The sequence below is a fragment of the Lycium barbarum genome, chromosome 3 (genome assembly GCF_019175385.1).
Source record: "Lycium barbarum isolate Lr01 chromosome 3, ASM1917538v2, whole genome shotgun sequence".
Lineage (NCBI taxonomy): Eukaryota > Viridiplantae > Streptophyta > Magnoliopsida > Solanales > Solanaceae > Lycium > Lycium barbarum.
Genome location: NC_083339.1, coordinates 26,511,181 through 26,526,498, shown reverse-complemented (window position 1 = coordinate 26,526,498; position 15,318 = coordinate 26,511,181). Strand labels below are relative to the sequence as shown.

Genomic DNA, 15,318 nt, shown 5'->3' with positions numbered 1-15,318 from the left:
AAATAATAAAACAAGAGGGAAAATAAGAAATAAAATAATTAATTAATAAGAATTTTATAAAAATTCCAAGGGGCAACTAGTCTATTTTTCTGGCTAAATGCCCGTCACAAAGAGAAATCACTCTACTTGACACTTTCGGGCGCGGGTGGGGGGGGGGGGGGGGGGGGGTGGAGTAATAAATACGAAATTATAGATCAGATAAATTCTGTCAATATCTCTGTTAGCGCAGAAACGATAAAAACACAGTGATTAACGGGTTTATATTTATCCATGCCAAACCTCTGAAGTATCTCCTCAATATACTTCTTCTGTGAAAGATGTACCTCACCATTCTTCCTATGAATATCCATACCAAGGATTTTCTTAGCTTCACCTAAATCTTTCATGTCAAAATCCTTACTTAACAGTTTCTTCAAATCATGTATCTCTGTCATACTATTAGCAGCAATAAGCATATCATCAATATATAATAGTAAATAAATAGTTGAATTACCAGACACCGTCATGTGATACACGCAACTATCAAATGCACTTCTTGAGAAACCTTTATTAATCGTGAGCACATCAAATCTCTTGTACCACTGTCGTGGGGATTGTTTCAAACCATACAAAGATTTCTTCAATTGACAAACCTGCTCTTCTCTTCCTTTAATAAGGAAACCCTCGGGCTAATTCATGAAGATCACCTCTTCAAGTTCATCATGTAAGAATGCAGTCTTGACATCAAGCTGATGAAGCTTCAAGTCATAATGGGCAACCAAAGCTAGTAACAAATGAATTGAGCTATGCTTCACGACTGGTGAGAAAATCTCATTGTAGTCGATTCCCTCCTTTTGACAAAAGCCCTTAGCAACTAATCTCGCTTTGTATCTAGCATCTCCTACACCCGGAATGCCATCCTTTTTTCTGAAGACCTATTTGCAACCAACAGTTCTCTTCCCTTTCGGTAGACTCACCAAATCTCATGTCTAATTCTTGTGCAGAGACTCCATCTCTTCGGTCATGGATAAACGCCATTGATCAGCTTCACCACACATAGTAGCTTTTGTATAGTTTGAGGGTTCCAGATCCTTTATTTCCTTCTCGGCAGTAGCTAATGCATAGGCCACAAGATTAGTTTGCGAAGGCTGAGGATAATATTTTGAATTAGGCTTCACAGTTCGTTTGTGCCTTCCAGTAGATATACTGTATGGTTCAACTTCAGGTACTACTGTGTGAGTTTTTCATTATCTGACTCCACTTGAGTCACTTGATCCTCCTCCTCGGTGAGTTTCACATTTTCCTCCACCGTTTCTGTTGTAAGAATGGAGCAACGTTGCTTTACCCCTTTCTATCCTGCAAACTCAATAGAAGCCTTTTCAGGATCAAGCATAGAGGCCTTATCAAAAGTAACATCTCTACAGATTACAAACTTAATAGGATCTAAACTCCATATTCTATATCCTTTTATCCCTTCAGCATATCCCATAAATAAACTTTTTCGAGCTCTAGGTTCTAGTTTTCCATCACTTACATGATAATATGCGAAACATCCAAAAACTCTTAAGTACGAATAATCAGACAATTTACCTGACCATACCTCATTTGGAGTTTTGAAGTCAATCACTGACGCTGGAGAACGATTAACAACATAACAAGCAGTATTTACTGCTTCCGCCCAGAACTCCTTAGGCACCTTGGCATTAGAAAGCATACATTGTGCTTTCTCAAGAAGAGTGCGGTTTATCGTTTCAGCTACTCCATTCTGTTGTGGTGTATGCCTAAAATTTCTATGTCTCAATACACCATGAATCTTGTAGAAATTGTCAAACTCTTCATTGCAAAACTCCAGGCCATTATCTGTTCGAAGACACTTAATCTTTCTGCCACACTGATTTTCAATTAATGTCTTCCAGTTTTTGAAATTCTCAAAGACATTACTTTTAGCCAAACCTTGCGTGAAAAATCATCAATGAAAGTAAGAAGTTCCCCCCTTGGATGGAACCCGAGATGGACCCCAAAAATCTAAATAAATGTAGTCAAGTACCCCTTCGGTTTTGTGCTTGGCCGTGCTAAAGGTGACCCGTTTCTACTTTCCAAGGACACAATGCTCACAAAAATCAAATGTAATAATCTTCTCACCTTTCAAAAGGTTTGGGTGGCTCAAAATTGTCAACCCCCTCTCGCTCATATTACCTAATGTTACACCTCGTAGTTTCGTGTGTTAAGCTTTGTCGTATGTTAGCCATTCTAGTCTTGGACTGGGATTACCTTTAACGTTATATGACACTAAGCATGTTCATGTTATGTATAATAAGGGTTAAGTTTATGCTTAGTAAGTATTGGAAGGATTAGAGGTTAACACGAATCAAACAGAGCAGGTTTATCGGAAGGGCATTTTGACACCCAATTTAACGGACCGCAAAATAATTGACGGCCCATCAAATGGTGGATCCTCCACCGTGAAATGTTCATAGAGAGGTCTGGCTGGTTGGGCTATTTGACGGTCCATTTGACGGACCGCAGAATGTTTGACAGTCCGTCAAAATATGTCGGCGGGATTTTAAGTGAAGCTTTATATTTCGTTTTTCCCTATTTGGATTCATTATTCCCCCATTTCAAACCCCAAGGATCTCCAAAACCCTCTCCCCAAGTTTATGCACTAATCAATACCAAATCCAAGAGGATCAAGAGATTCAAGTGCTAGAAAGCTTACTGGGGTTTGTGGAGTTCAAGAATTCCTTTGGTGTTGAAGTTGGAGGTTTCATTCTAGTGGAATAATTTGATCCAAGGCTTGATCTTGTGTGATTAAGGTAAGTTTTTACATCTATTTCATGTTATTAAGGTTTTTTGATTGTTATACAATTTGGTTGAAGGAGGAAAATGAAAAGAGAGATCAAAGATGAATTTGCGGATATTTTGAACTATAAATTAACTTGAGTTATAATTTTTGGCATGTTATGAGTGGTAATAATGATGATGAGGAAGTGTTGTATACAAGTGTATATGGAGTTGTGTTGAAATTATTGTTATGGGTTGATCATGAAAAGGAGTATTGAGGTTGAATGGAGCATAACTTGAATGAAGTCTCTTAATTATGGTATTGTTGATGATGTTATTGTTGATTGGGAGTTATTTTGGAATTTGGTAGAAGTAGATGAAATAGGGGAAATGCTGCCCAATTTTTGCTGGCTCAAAAATTACTCTAGTTTGAGCTTAAGAGTGTTTTTAAGACTTAACCTTAGTATGAATCCTCTTGAATATAGATTTGCGGGCTTGGAAGGAGAACATTAAGTAACTAAGGAGACGTAAAGGTATGTTAAGGCTAATCCTTTCCTTCTTAAGGCATGATTCTATTGTTGTGAATCTATACATGATAATCATAATGTCTTACACGATGACTCAATTCATAGAAGTGCTAAAGCTCATAGTTCTTGATACTCTCATGATATCATTGATCTCATCCTACGATAGTTGATCCTCTAAGGAAAGATATAGTGATGATGATGATGATGTTGCTTTTACTTATGTATTCCTATGTATATATATATATATATATATATATATATATATATATATATATATAAAGCTATGTTGTGACACCGAGCCTATATGGCCGTGTATGATATCTATTGCGCGCACACCACTGCAGTTGGGTATGGACAACACCGAGCCTATATAGCCGGGTATGGATAACACCGAGCCTTGTTATGACCGAGTACGAGTGACACCGAGCCTATACGGCCGGGCATGGTATTATTATTATATGTATATGTATGAAATGCTTTTTCTTTAGAGAAAGGTTAAGTATGCATGACAGTCATCTTAAGAGGTATGGCGAGGTATAAAAAGGTTCTCCTTATCTTATGTTACCTTCATACTTTCATCATGTTACTACTAATGCTTTACATACTCAGTACATTGTTCGTACTGACGTCTTTTTGTTTTTGGACGCTACGTTCATGCCCGCAGGTAGACAGAGAGACAGACCAGACCTTTAGGCTGCTTCCTCAGAGATTGCATAGAAGTGCTCCATTTGATCCGGAGCTGATGTAGTTGGTATTATTATTTTGTGTACATATATGGGCATAGTGGGGTCCTTTCCCGTGTTTAAGATATTATATACTCTTCGTAGAGGCTCGTAGACAGATGTGTATAGCTAGGTATTCCGTAGCCTTATCGGTTCACATTTTGTATATCATTTTTTATGGCATTGTCGGCTTGTATATATGACATAATTAATGATGTCTATATAAATGTTCCTGTGTTTGATGTAACTTGTGTCATTTGGTTCATGAAAATTATGAGTTAGCCATGTGTCTCACCTAGAGGTGATTATGAGAGTATACTAATAGGTGCTCAGTAGGGTAGTTTCGGGTGGCCGTCATGGCCCTCCGGTTGGGTCGTGACAAAAGTGGTATCAGAGCAGTTCGTCCTAAGGTGTGTCTACGAGTCGTGTCCAGTAGAGTCTTGTTTATGTATGTGAAGCACGCTACACTTATAAATGGGAAGCTGCGGGCATTTATGAATGATTGACCTGCTTCTTCATCATAGATCGTGTGATAGAGCCATGATATAAGAATCTCCCTTTTCCTAACCGTGCGTTATGTTTTCAGCGATGTCTGTGAAGAAAAAAGCTACAACAGCCCAGAAGGGCAAGTCAGTGGCTGGAAGAAGGACTGAACGGGTACTGCCGACAGACGTAGAGGAGGGCGAGTCCCAGAATGAGGTTCCATCTCGGACCTCTCACTCACTGCCTGCTTCTGAGGAGCATGAATGAGCTTCAGCTCCAGCTCCATCACCCCAAGTTCCTCCCCCAGATGCCTCAGGCCAGGAGATGAGAGAGGCCATCCATTTGCTTACACAGTTAGTTGCTGCTCAGGGCCAGCGGCAAGGTACGGGTCATGGTGATAGAGCTGTCAGTGCCCGAGCCCGTGATTTCATTAGTCTGAACCCTCCAGAATTCTTTGGGTCAAAACCGGATGAGGACCCGCAGAGCTTCATAGATGGAATGTTGAGAAAATTGCGGGAATGCATCCTTCGGATGTTGAGTCTGTAGAGTTGGCCTCCTATACATTACGGGATGTTGCGGTTCATGGGTATACTGATTGGATGTCTTCTAGAGGAGTTAACGCATCTCCACCGGTATGGCAAGAGTTTGTAGATGCTTTTCTCTGACACTATTTTCTGCCAGAGGTTCGACGGGCCAGAGCTGACAGGTTCTTGAATCTTAGACAGGGGAATATGAGTGCCCTAGAGTATAGCCTCCATTTTAATTCTTTAGCTAGGTATGTTGCAGCCATGGTAGCTGATATGGGGGATCACGTGCACCGTTTTGTAAATGGTTTAGGGCCACATTTGTTGGATAAGTGTTTGACGGCCTCACTTCAGGATGGTATGGATATTTCTCGCATCCAGGCCCAAGCCCAGAATTTTGAAGAGCGGCAGCAACAGCGGGGGAATCAGCGTGAGCATGATAGAGGTTATATCAAGAGGGCTAGATCCTCAGGTCCTGTTAGTGAGTTTAGAGGAGGTCAGAGGTAGCAGTATTCTAGGCACTCAGGCCATACAGCGACTAGTGCACCTCCACGGTTTGCGGGTTAGAGATTTGATCGACCTATTCACTCCAGACCGGGTTAGAGTTTCAGGGTCCCGGGTTCTCAGTATAGAGGTGATTCAGGCCGGATGAGACCACCCTTACCACAACATACACAGTGCGGGAAGCTACATTGGGGACAGTGCCGATCAGGTTTAGATGTTTACTACGCCTGCGGTCAGCCAGGCCATATGATGCTGTCCATCGAAAGGTAGTAGAGGTATAGTCCAGTCCACAGGATTAGCAGCTGGTTCTTTATTATCTGTACGCCCTCCGGGGCAGAGCTCACAGATACCAACAGGTCGTGGTAGAGATAGAGGAGGAGCGCCCAGTTCGAGTGGTCCTCAGCACCGTATCTATGCACTGGCCGGGCGACAGGATCTTGAGTCCTCCCCTGATGTTTTCAGAGGTATATTATCGGTATTCTCTCATGATGTATATGCATTGATTGATCCAGGATCTACATTTTCATATGTTACTCCTTATGTTTTTGGTTGATTTGGGGTGAAACTTGAGTCAATAAACCTTTCAAAGTATCTACACCCATTGGTGATCCGGTAATAGCTAGTCGAGTATATAGAAATTGTGTGGTTATATTCTGTGACCGTCGTACCATGGCAGATTTGATTGAGCTGAATATGGTAGAATTTGATGTTATTATGGGTATGGATTGGTTGGCTTCTTGTTATGCTAATGTTGATTGCAGAACAAAAATAGTTCGTTTCCAGTTTCCGGGAGAACCAGTGTTAGAGTGGAAGGGTAATACAGCGTCTCTGAGAGGTAGGTTTATTTCCTATCTCAAGGCAAGGAAGATGATTGCTAAAGGTTATATTTATCATTTAGTCCGGGTCTAAGATACAAAAGCAAAACCGTCGACTCTTTAATCTGTCCCAGTAGTGAACGAGTTTTTTGATGTATTCCCGGACGATCTTCCAGGTCTTCCACCAGAGCGAGTGAATGATTTTCCATTGATGTGATACCGGATACTAAGCCCATATCTATCCCTCCCTATAGAATGGCTCCTACAGAATTGAAAGAGTTGAAGGAGCAATTGAAGGATTTGCTCGAGAAAGGCTTTATCAAGCCTAGTTCATCGCCATGGGGAGCACCTGTGTTGTTTATAAGGAAGAAAGATGGCTCCTTGTGAATGTGTATTGATTACAGACAGCTGAATAAGGTGACGATCAAAAATAAATATCCACTTTCAAGGATTGATGATTTTTTTGATTAATTGCAGGGTGCCAAATGGTTCTCAAAGATAGATTTAAGATTCGGGTACTATTAGGTGAGAGTTAGGGAGAAGGACATTCCAAAGACAGCCTTCAGAACTAGATATGGTCATTTCGAGTTTCGGGTAATGTCATTTGGATTAACTAATGCACCGACGGTGTTCATGGATTTGATAAATAGTTTGTTCAGGCCTTTTCTAGATTCATTTGTGATTGTGTTTATCGATGATATCCTGGTATACTCTCGATCCGAGGCAGAACATGCAGATCACTTACGTGCTGTCCTTAGAGTTCTTTAGGCTTGAGAGCTTTATGCAAAGTTTTCAAAATGTGAGTTATGGTTGAATTCTGTGACTTTTCTAGGGCATATTATTTTAGCTGATGGTATTCGGGTGGATACTCAGAAGATTGAAGCTGTAAAGACTTGGCCAAGGCCTACAACACCTATGGAGGTTCGTAGTTTTATGGGTTTGGCTGGTTATTACCGAAGATTTGTAGAAGGATTTTCTTCCATCTCTGCACCACTAACAAAGCTGGCTCAGAAAGTAGCTAAATTTCAATGGATGGATGCTTGTGAGCGCAGTTTTCAAGTGTTGAAGAATAAATTGACTTCAGCCCCGGTTCTGACCCTTCCAGAAGGATCGGAAGGCTATGTTGTCTGTTGTGATGCTTCAGGCGTTGGGATAGGTTATGTGTTGATGCAGTATGGTAAGGTGATTGCTTATGATTCAAGGAAGTTGCGGAAACATGAGAAAAACTACCCGACCCATGATCTAGAGTTGGCTGCGGTGATTCATGCATTGAAGATGTGGAGGCATTATTTGTATAGTGTTCATGTTGATATCTATACAGATCACAAGATTCTTCAGTATATTTTCAAGCAGAAAAAGTTGAATTTACGGCAAAGGCGATGGTTAGAGCTGTTGAAAGATTATGATGTTAGCATCATATATCACCCAGGGAAGGCGAACGTCGTAGCTGATGCTCTTAGCCGTAGATCTATGGATAGCTTATGTGATGGCCAGCCAGAGAAAATAGAGTTAGCTCGTGAGCTTTAGCAGTTAGCTAGCCTAGGAGTCCGATTAGTCGACTCGGGAAATATAGGAGTTACTATTCAGAATTCAGCCGTTTCGTCATTGGTGGTTGAGGTGAAACAACGCTAGTATGAGGATCCCATATTAGTTCATTACAGAAATACACTTCCTCAAAAGAAAAAGTCATTATTTGAGATTTCTGCAGATGGAGTTCTCAGATGTCGAGGCAAATTGTGTGTTCTTGATGTTGCAGGATTACGTTATCCGATTTTAGAAGAAGCCCATTGTTCCCGTTATTCCGTTTATCCGGGAGCGACGAAAACGTATGATGATCTTAAATCCATATATTAGTGGGACGGAATGAAGAAATACATAGCAGAGTTCGTAGCTCAATATCCTAACTGTCAGCAGGTGAAGATTGAGCATCAAAAGCCGGAGGATTATTGCAAACCATGGAAATTCCGACTTGGAAATGGGAAGTGATTAATATGGATTTCATTGCAGGCTTGCCCCGTTCTCAGCGAAAGTATGATTCTATATGGGTAATTGTGGATAGACTTACGAAGTCAGCTCATTTTCTGCCAGTCAAAACTACATATGCAGCTGGGGGTTATGCAAAGCTTTATATCAAAGAGATAATACGACTCCATGGTGTTCTAGTATCTATTATTTCTGATAGAGGAACCCTATTCACAGCTAATTTTTGGAAGTCCTTCCAAGAAGGTTTGGGGACTCAGGTGAGTCTTAGCACAACATTTCACCAGCAGACTGATGGACAAGCTGAGCGTACCATTCAGACTCTCGAAGATATGCTACGAGCATGTGTGTTAGACTTCGGAGGTAGTTGGGATGATCACTTACCACTTATTGAATTCGCTTATAACAATAGTTATCAGTCCAATATCCAAATGGCCTAGTATAAGGCTTTATATGGGCGCAAGTGTAGATCACTAGTTGGGTACTTCAAAGTGGGAGAAACTAAGTTAATAGGGCCAGACTTGATCCAGCAAGCCATGGAAAAGGTCAAGCTTATCCAGGATCAATTATTGGCAGCTCAAAGTCGTCAAAAATCTTATGCACATAATCACCGACGAGATTTAGAATTCCGAGTTAATGATTGGGCATTCTTGAAGGTGTCACCTATGAAAGGTGTGATGAGGTTTTGTAGGAAGGGAAAGCTTAGTCCTCGGTATATTGGGCCTTACAAGATTGTACGCAAGGTAGGCCAGGTGGCTTATGAGTTAGATCTACCTTCGGACTTGGAATCATTCCACCCAGTTTTCCATGTGTCGATGCTTCACAAGTGCATTGGAGACCCTTCCATAATTGTACCTGTGGATGATGTCCAGGTCACCGAGTAATTGTCCTACGAAGAAGTCCCCATTGCTATTCTAGATAGACAAGTTCGGAGACTCAAAACCAAAGATGTAGCCTCAGTTAAAGTTCTATTGAGAAACAATAATAGAGAGGAAATAACTTGGGAAGTTGAGGAAGATATGAAGTTCAGGTATCCATACTTGTTTCCACTCCTAAATGAGGTTCAGATAGAGCCACCATTATCTTCAGGTACGTAATGCTTCCTTTTAATGATTTCTTGGTCGTGTGTGGCCATTATTGTTGTTGTCGTTATAGCCTTGTGAAGCATTGTATATTTTGGATTGTTGTGATAGGATGATAGTGGTATAGTTACAAGGGAAACTCTGGCGAAATTTTTATAAAATTCCTATGAGTGTAACATTCGAGGGCGAATGTTTCTAAGGGGGGAAGGATGTTACACCTCGTAGTTTCGTATGTTAAGCTTTGTCGTGTGTTAGTCATTCTTGTCTTGGACTGGGATTACCTTTGAGGTTATATGACACTAAGAATGTTCATGTTATGTATGTGAAGGGTTAAGTTTATGCTTAGTAAGTATTGGAAGGATTAGAGGTTAAAACGAATCAAAGAGAGAAAGTTTATCGGAAGGGCATTTTGACGCCCAATTTGACCGACCGTAAAATAATTAACAGCCCGTCAAATGGTGGATCCTCCACCGTGAAATGGTCACAGAGAGGTCTGGCTGGTTGAGCCATTTGACGAATCGCAGAATGTTTGACGGTCCGTCAAAGTGGCCGTCAAAGTATGTCGGTGGGATTTTAAGTGAAGCTTTATATTTCGTTTTTCCCTATTTGGGTTCATTATTCCCCTATTTCAGAACCCAAGGCTCTCTAAAACCCTATCCCCAAGTTTATGTACTAATCAATACAAAACCCAAGAGGATCAAGAGATTCCTGTGCTAGAAAGCTTACTGGGGTTTGTAAAGTTCAAGAATTCCTTTGGTGTTAAAGTTGGAGGTTTCATTCTAGTGGAATAATTTGATCCAAGGCTTGATCTTGTGTGATTAAGGTAAGTTTTTACATCTATTGCATGTTGTTAAGGTTTTTTGATTGTTATACAATTTGGTTGAAGGAAGAAAATGAAAAGAGAGTTCAAATATGAATTTGAGGATATTTTGAACTATAAATTAACTTGAGTTATAATTTTTGGCATGTTATGAGTATAATCTTGTTATGAGTGGTAATAATGTTGATGAGGAAGTATTGTATACAAGTGTATATGGAGTTGTGTTGAAATTATTGTTATGGGTTGATCATGAAAAGGAGTATTGGGGATGAATGAAGCATAACTTGAATGAAGTCTCTTAATTATGGTATTGTTGATGATGTTATTGTTGATTGGGAGTCGTTTTGGAATTTGGTAGAAGTAGATGAAATAGGGGAAATGCTGCCCAATTTTTGTTGGCTCACAAATTACTCTAGTTTGAGCTTAAGAGTGTTTTTAAGACTTAACCTTAGTATGAATCCTCTTGAATGTAGATTTGCGGGCTTGGGAGGAGAACGTTAAGTAACTAAGGAGACGTAAAGGTATGTTAAGGCTAATCCTTTCCTTCTTAAGGCATGATTCTATTGTTGTGAACCTATACATGATATTCATAATGTCTTACACGATGACTCAATTCCTAGAAGTGCTAAAGCTCATAGTTCTTGATACCCTCATGATATCATTGATCTCATCCTACGATAGTCGATCCTCTGAGGAAAGATATAGTAATGATGACGATGATGATGTTGCTTTTACTTATGTATTTCTATATGTATATATATATATATATATATATATATATATATATATATATAAAGCTATGTTGTGACACCGAGACTATATGGGCGGGTATGATATCTGTTGCGCGCACACCACTGCAGTTGGGTATGGACAACACTGAGCCTATATGGCCGGGTATGGATAACACCGAGCCTTGTTATGGCCGGGTACGAGTGACACCGAGCCTATACGGCCGGGTATGGTATTATTATTATATTTATATGTATGAAATGCTTTTTCTTTAGAGAAAGGTTAAGTATGCATGACAGTCATCTTAAGAGGTATAGCGAGGTATAAAAGGGTTCTCCTTATCTTATGTTACCTTCATATTTTCATCATGTTACTACTCATGCTTTACATACTCAGTACATTGTTCGTATTGACGTCTTTTTTTGTTTGTGGACGTTGCGTTCATGCCCGCAGGTAGACAGAGAGACAGACCAGACCTTTAGGCTGCTTCCTCAGAGATTGCCTAGAAGTGCTCCATTTGATCCGGAGCTGCAGTTGTTAGTATTATTCTTTTGTGTATAGGCATGGCGGGGTCCTGTCCCGTATTTATGATATTATATACTCTTCGTAGAGGCTCATAGACAGATGTGTATAGCTAGGTATTCCGTAGCCTTATCGGTTATCATTATTGATGGCCTTGTCGGCGTGTATATATAGGCATAATTAATGATGTTTATATAAATGTGCCTGTGTTTGATGGAACTTGTGTGATTTGGTTCTTGGAAATTATGAGTTAGCCATGTGGCTCACCTAAAGGTGATTATGATAGTATACTAATAGGTGCTCGGTAGGGTAGTTCCGGGTGCCCATCATGGTCCTCCGGTTGGGTCGTGACACCTAATCTCATATGCCACATCTTAGCTTTGTCATCATCTGATAACTGTGAGGTTGCAGCATTCGCAGTACCTAGAATGGTGCTGCCCATAATTACATATAGACCACCTTCCAGTTTAGCCTTTAACATGACCAGAGAACCCTTGGTCACCTTGCAGATTCCACCTTCACTCGCATGCTTGTATCCGAGCTTATCAAGAATACTAAGAGAGATCAGATTCTTTTTTCAGATCGGAAACATGTCGAACATTAGACGATGTTCTTATGATGCCTTCAAGACACCGTATACAGGTTAAACCAATGCCTGCTATTTCACATATTTCATCGTTCCCCATAAGTACAACCCAGTCGTCTGCTCGTACCTAGTAAACCAATCTTTTTTGAAGTACATATGAAAGGTACAAGCTGAATCTAAAATCGACTTGTGTGTCTGAATGTCATCTGTTGAAGTAGTTAGCACATAATCTTCTCCAGATGTCTGAGCTACCTGAACCGTAGATGCACTGGCTATTGTTTTATCAGTCTTCTTATTCGGGCCAATGTGACCCTTTTGTTGACAACCCCAACATTCAACATCCTTCTTACTCACCCTTTTCCTAAACTTTGACCTCGCTACTGATTTGCCTCTCCCTCTTTGGCTCGAGTGACCTCTAATCGTCAAACCCTCACCATGGTCCTCTTTCTCACCATTGTTGATATGGTTTCTTAATTCATCCGAATTCAATGCATGTCTTACTATCTGTAACGTGACCATCTTCTTACTGTACATCATTGAAGTAACTACGTCTTTGTACGCTGGTGATAATGAAATCAGTAGAGTGCACGCTAGTTCTTCATCTCCCACTTTAATATCAGCATGGGTAAGATCCACAACCAATTTATTAAAAGCATCAAGATAATCCTGTAAAGTTGTACCTATCTTTATCTTGAAGGTGTGTAAACGCTGCCTTAACAACATTCTAGTTGTTACTGATTTCTTCTGGTAGAGATCTTCAAGTTTCTTCCACAAACTAGCAGCCGTTTTCTTGGTATTGACTTCACATAACACGCTGTCTGATAAGGATAATTGAATTGTACTAAACGCCTCCATCTCAATCTTTTGCTTCTCGGCCACTTTCGTATTTACGAGATACGAGTCGTTCAAAGCATAGACTGATCCTTCTCTCCGTAACAACGCCATGATCTTGATCTTCCAGATGTTGAAGTTATTACTTCGCCCATCAAAATTTGCTACCTCAAACTTCATAAATGCCATAGTCTCCTCGTCTCCTAGATCTCACGACCTGTAGGCTCTTTGACACGACCCAACCCCGTAGGCCGTGACTAGTGCCCGAACTGGACACCCATACATAATTCCTTACCAAATCGGCATACATATCGTACAGAAGCCACCAAGGCTGTCGTAAAACATATCGCCCAAAAACATATACATACATATACATACGCACAAGCCGTTAAGGCTGTCATAGCAACTGGAACCGCTTAGGACGCATATCACACAGACATAACCGAACAATAACGACCCATGACCCACATACATGTCTACAGGCCTCTGACGAATACAACAGAATCATATGACGGGACAGGGCCCCGCCGTACCCCTGAATATACACATACATATATATATCGGAAGAGTCTGTACCAAATGTGGGCTCCAGAACAAGGGAGCACTCCAACGCAGCAGAATGGATAGCCTAAGCTGTCGGGTCACCCACACGAACGTCTGTACCTGCGGGCATGAAACTCAGCCCCCGATGAAGAGGGGGTCAGTACGGAATATGTACTGAGTATGTAAGGCATGAAATGCAACTGAAAATATCATAACTGAAGTAGAGATTCCAGAAGTCAAGTATGATAATAAAGAAACCGCTGTACCTGTACAGTACGAGATAGAATCAAACATACCAATACCACATAGCGTACCCGGCACATTATGGGACTCGGTGAATAAAATCATGTCATCACGTCATCATGAACATATGTATACGTATACCATACCCGGCCCTCTAGTGAGGGACTCGGTGAATAGAGTCATGCATGTCAACATCATATATCATATATATACCGTACCCGACCCTCTAGTGAGGAACTCGGTGAATAAAGTCATGTCATCATATCAGCATGCTATCATATCATCATGCATATACATATATACATACCGTACCCGGCCCTCTAGTGAGGGACTCGGTGAATCAAATCATCATAGGCCCTCCTGGCCACCATAACATATCATCATCTCATCATATCATCATATGCATATACCGTACCCGGCCCTCTAATAAGGGACTCGGTGAACAATGCAGTGGAGTGTGCACGATAACATACCCGGCCCGGGACTCGATGAAAGACATATTGAGACGTGCACGAGCAGAGTAGTGAGAAACTATGTGCATATCAATCAAGACTCGTTAGATAAGTATACTTACCGAAACCTGAAGGCTCAGAAACAAGTTTCGGGTCAATCCGACTTAGTATAAGGAAGTTATGAGCGTTTGAAGTACAGAACCTTCTACAAGCGTTTCAGAAGCTATTTTTTGGAAAGTCAAAGCAACAATCATATCAAGTACCTTTCGGATATCGTTATGGATCAAATCAAATAGGGCCTTTGGAACCATATGTACGTATCAAAATATATCAGAGACTCAATGGAATAATCGAACGAGCTAACATTTGAAAATCAAAACTTTAGTCATATCAATTATCTTTCGAATGCCATTCGGAAACATATCAAATAGAACTTCGACATCATGGATACGCGTCAAAGCCATCTGAAATAGCTTATGGAAATCAAGAACGTTAGTCATCCTAGTGGCTCTAAGGATGGGAGTTTCTTTGGAATCATATACATATACTTGGTCATGTTGGTTTCACAAAGATCATGCCAAAAGAAAGAAAGGGTAAGCCTTACATTCCTTGCCCGCTTCCTACGCTAATCCGAACTTAAGTCTTTGGCTTCGCAAGATCTACAACAATATTCGTACATACCAAATATTAGCCATAACACTTAAGAGTCCAATTCTAAACCAACACTTTATTTACAGAAATTTCGGCAGCATCTCCCCTGTAATTACAACGACCCCGAGAATTCAACTCGGCCAAAAATACAACAACAAATCCGAGAATTTAACTCGGCCAAATTATCAACGATAATACCAACAATTATTCTAACAATATCCACAATCAATTCAAAACGCATACTAACGTTAGCAACTTCTTTCTACAAACTTTGACGACTTTCCATTTACGTTCAATTCATAATTGCTTACATATTCAAGTACTAATCCGCAACCATTTAAACAATGTTCAAGAATACTTCAAACAATCCGTACAATATTCAAACAATTCAACCAATACTCTACTTCATCCGAAACCTTCCAAATGCAACAAGAACAATAACAACACATTTCCTTCCTTCAAATTCATGAACTATACTAACAATTCACACACTAACAACATTGTTTTCCATAAATACAAGGAATGGCTTTTAACGTCACATTAG

The 15,318-nt window shown here is 40.4% G+C and overlaps 1 protein-coding gene across 1 annotated transcript; it reads right to left on the bottom strand.

Annotated features, from left to right (window-relative positions):
- Positions 1-1,330: 1,330 nt before the first annotated feature.
- LOC132630572 (uncharacterized) lies at positions 1,331-13,074 on the bottom strand. The gene is made up of 3 exons (XM_060346142.1): positions 12,182-13,074; positions 11,823-12,022; positions 1,331-1,932 (listed from the first exon to the last, which is right to left on the bottom strand). Exons 1-3 carry the CDS (start codon positions 13,072-13,074, stop codon positions 1,331-1,333), a joined length of 1,695 nt encoding a protein of 564 aa, XP_060202125.1.
- Between the last annotated feature and the right edge of the window lie 2,244 nt (positions 13,075-15,318).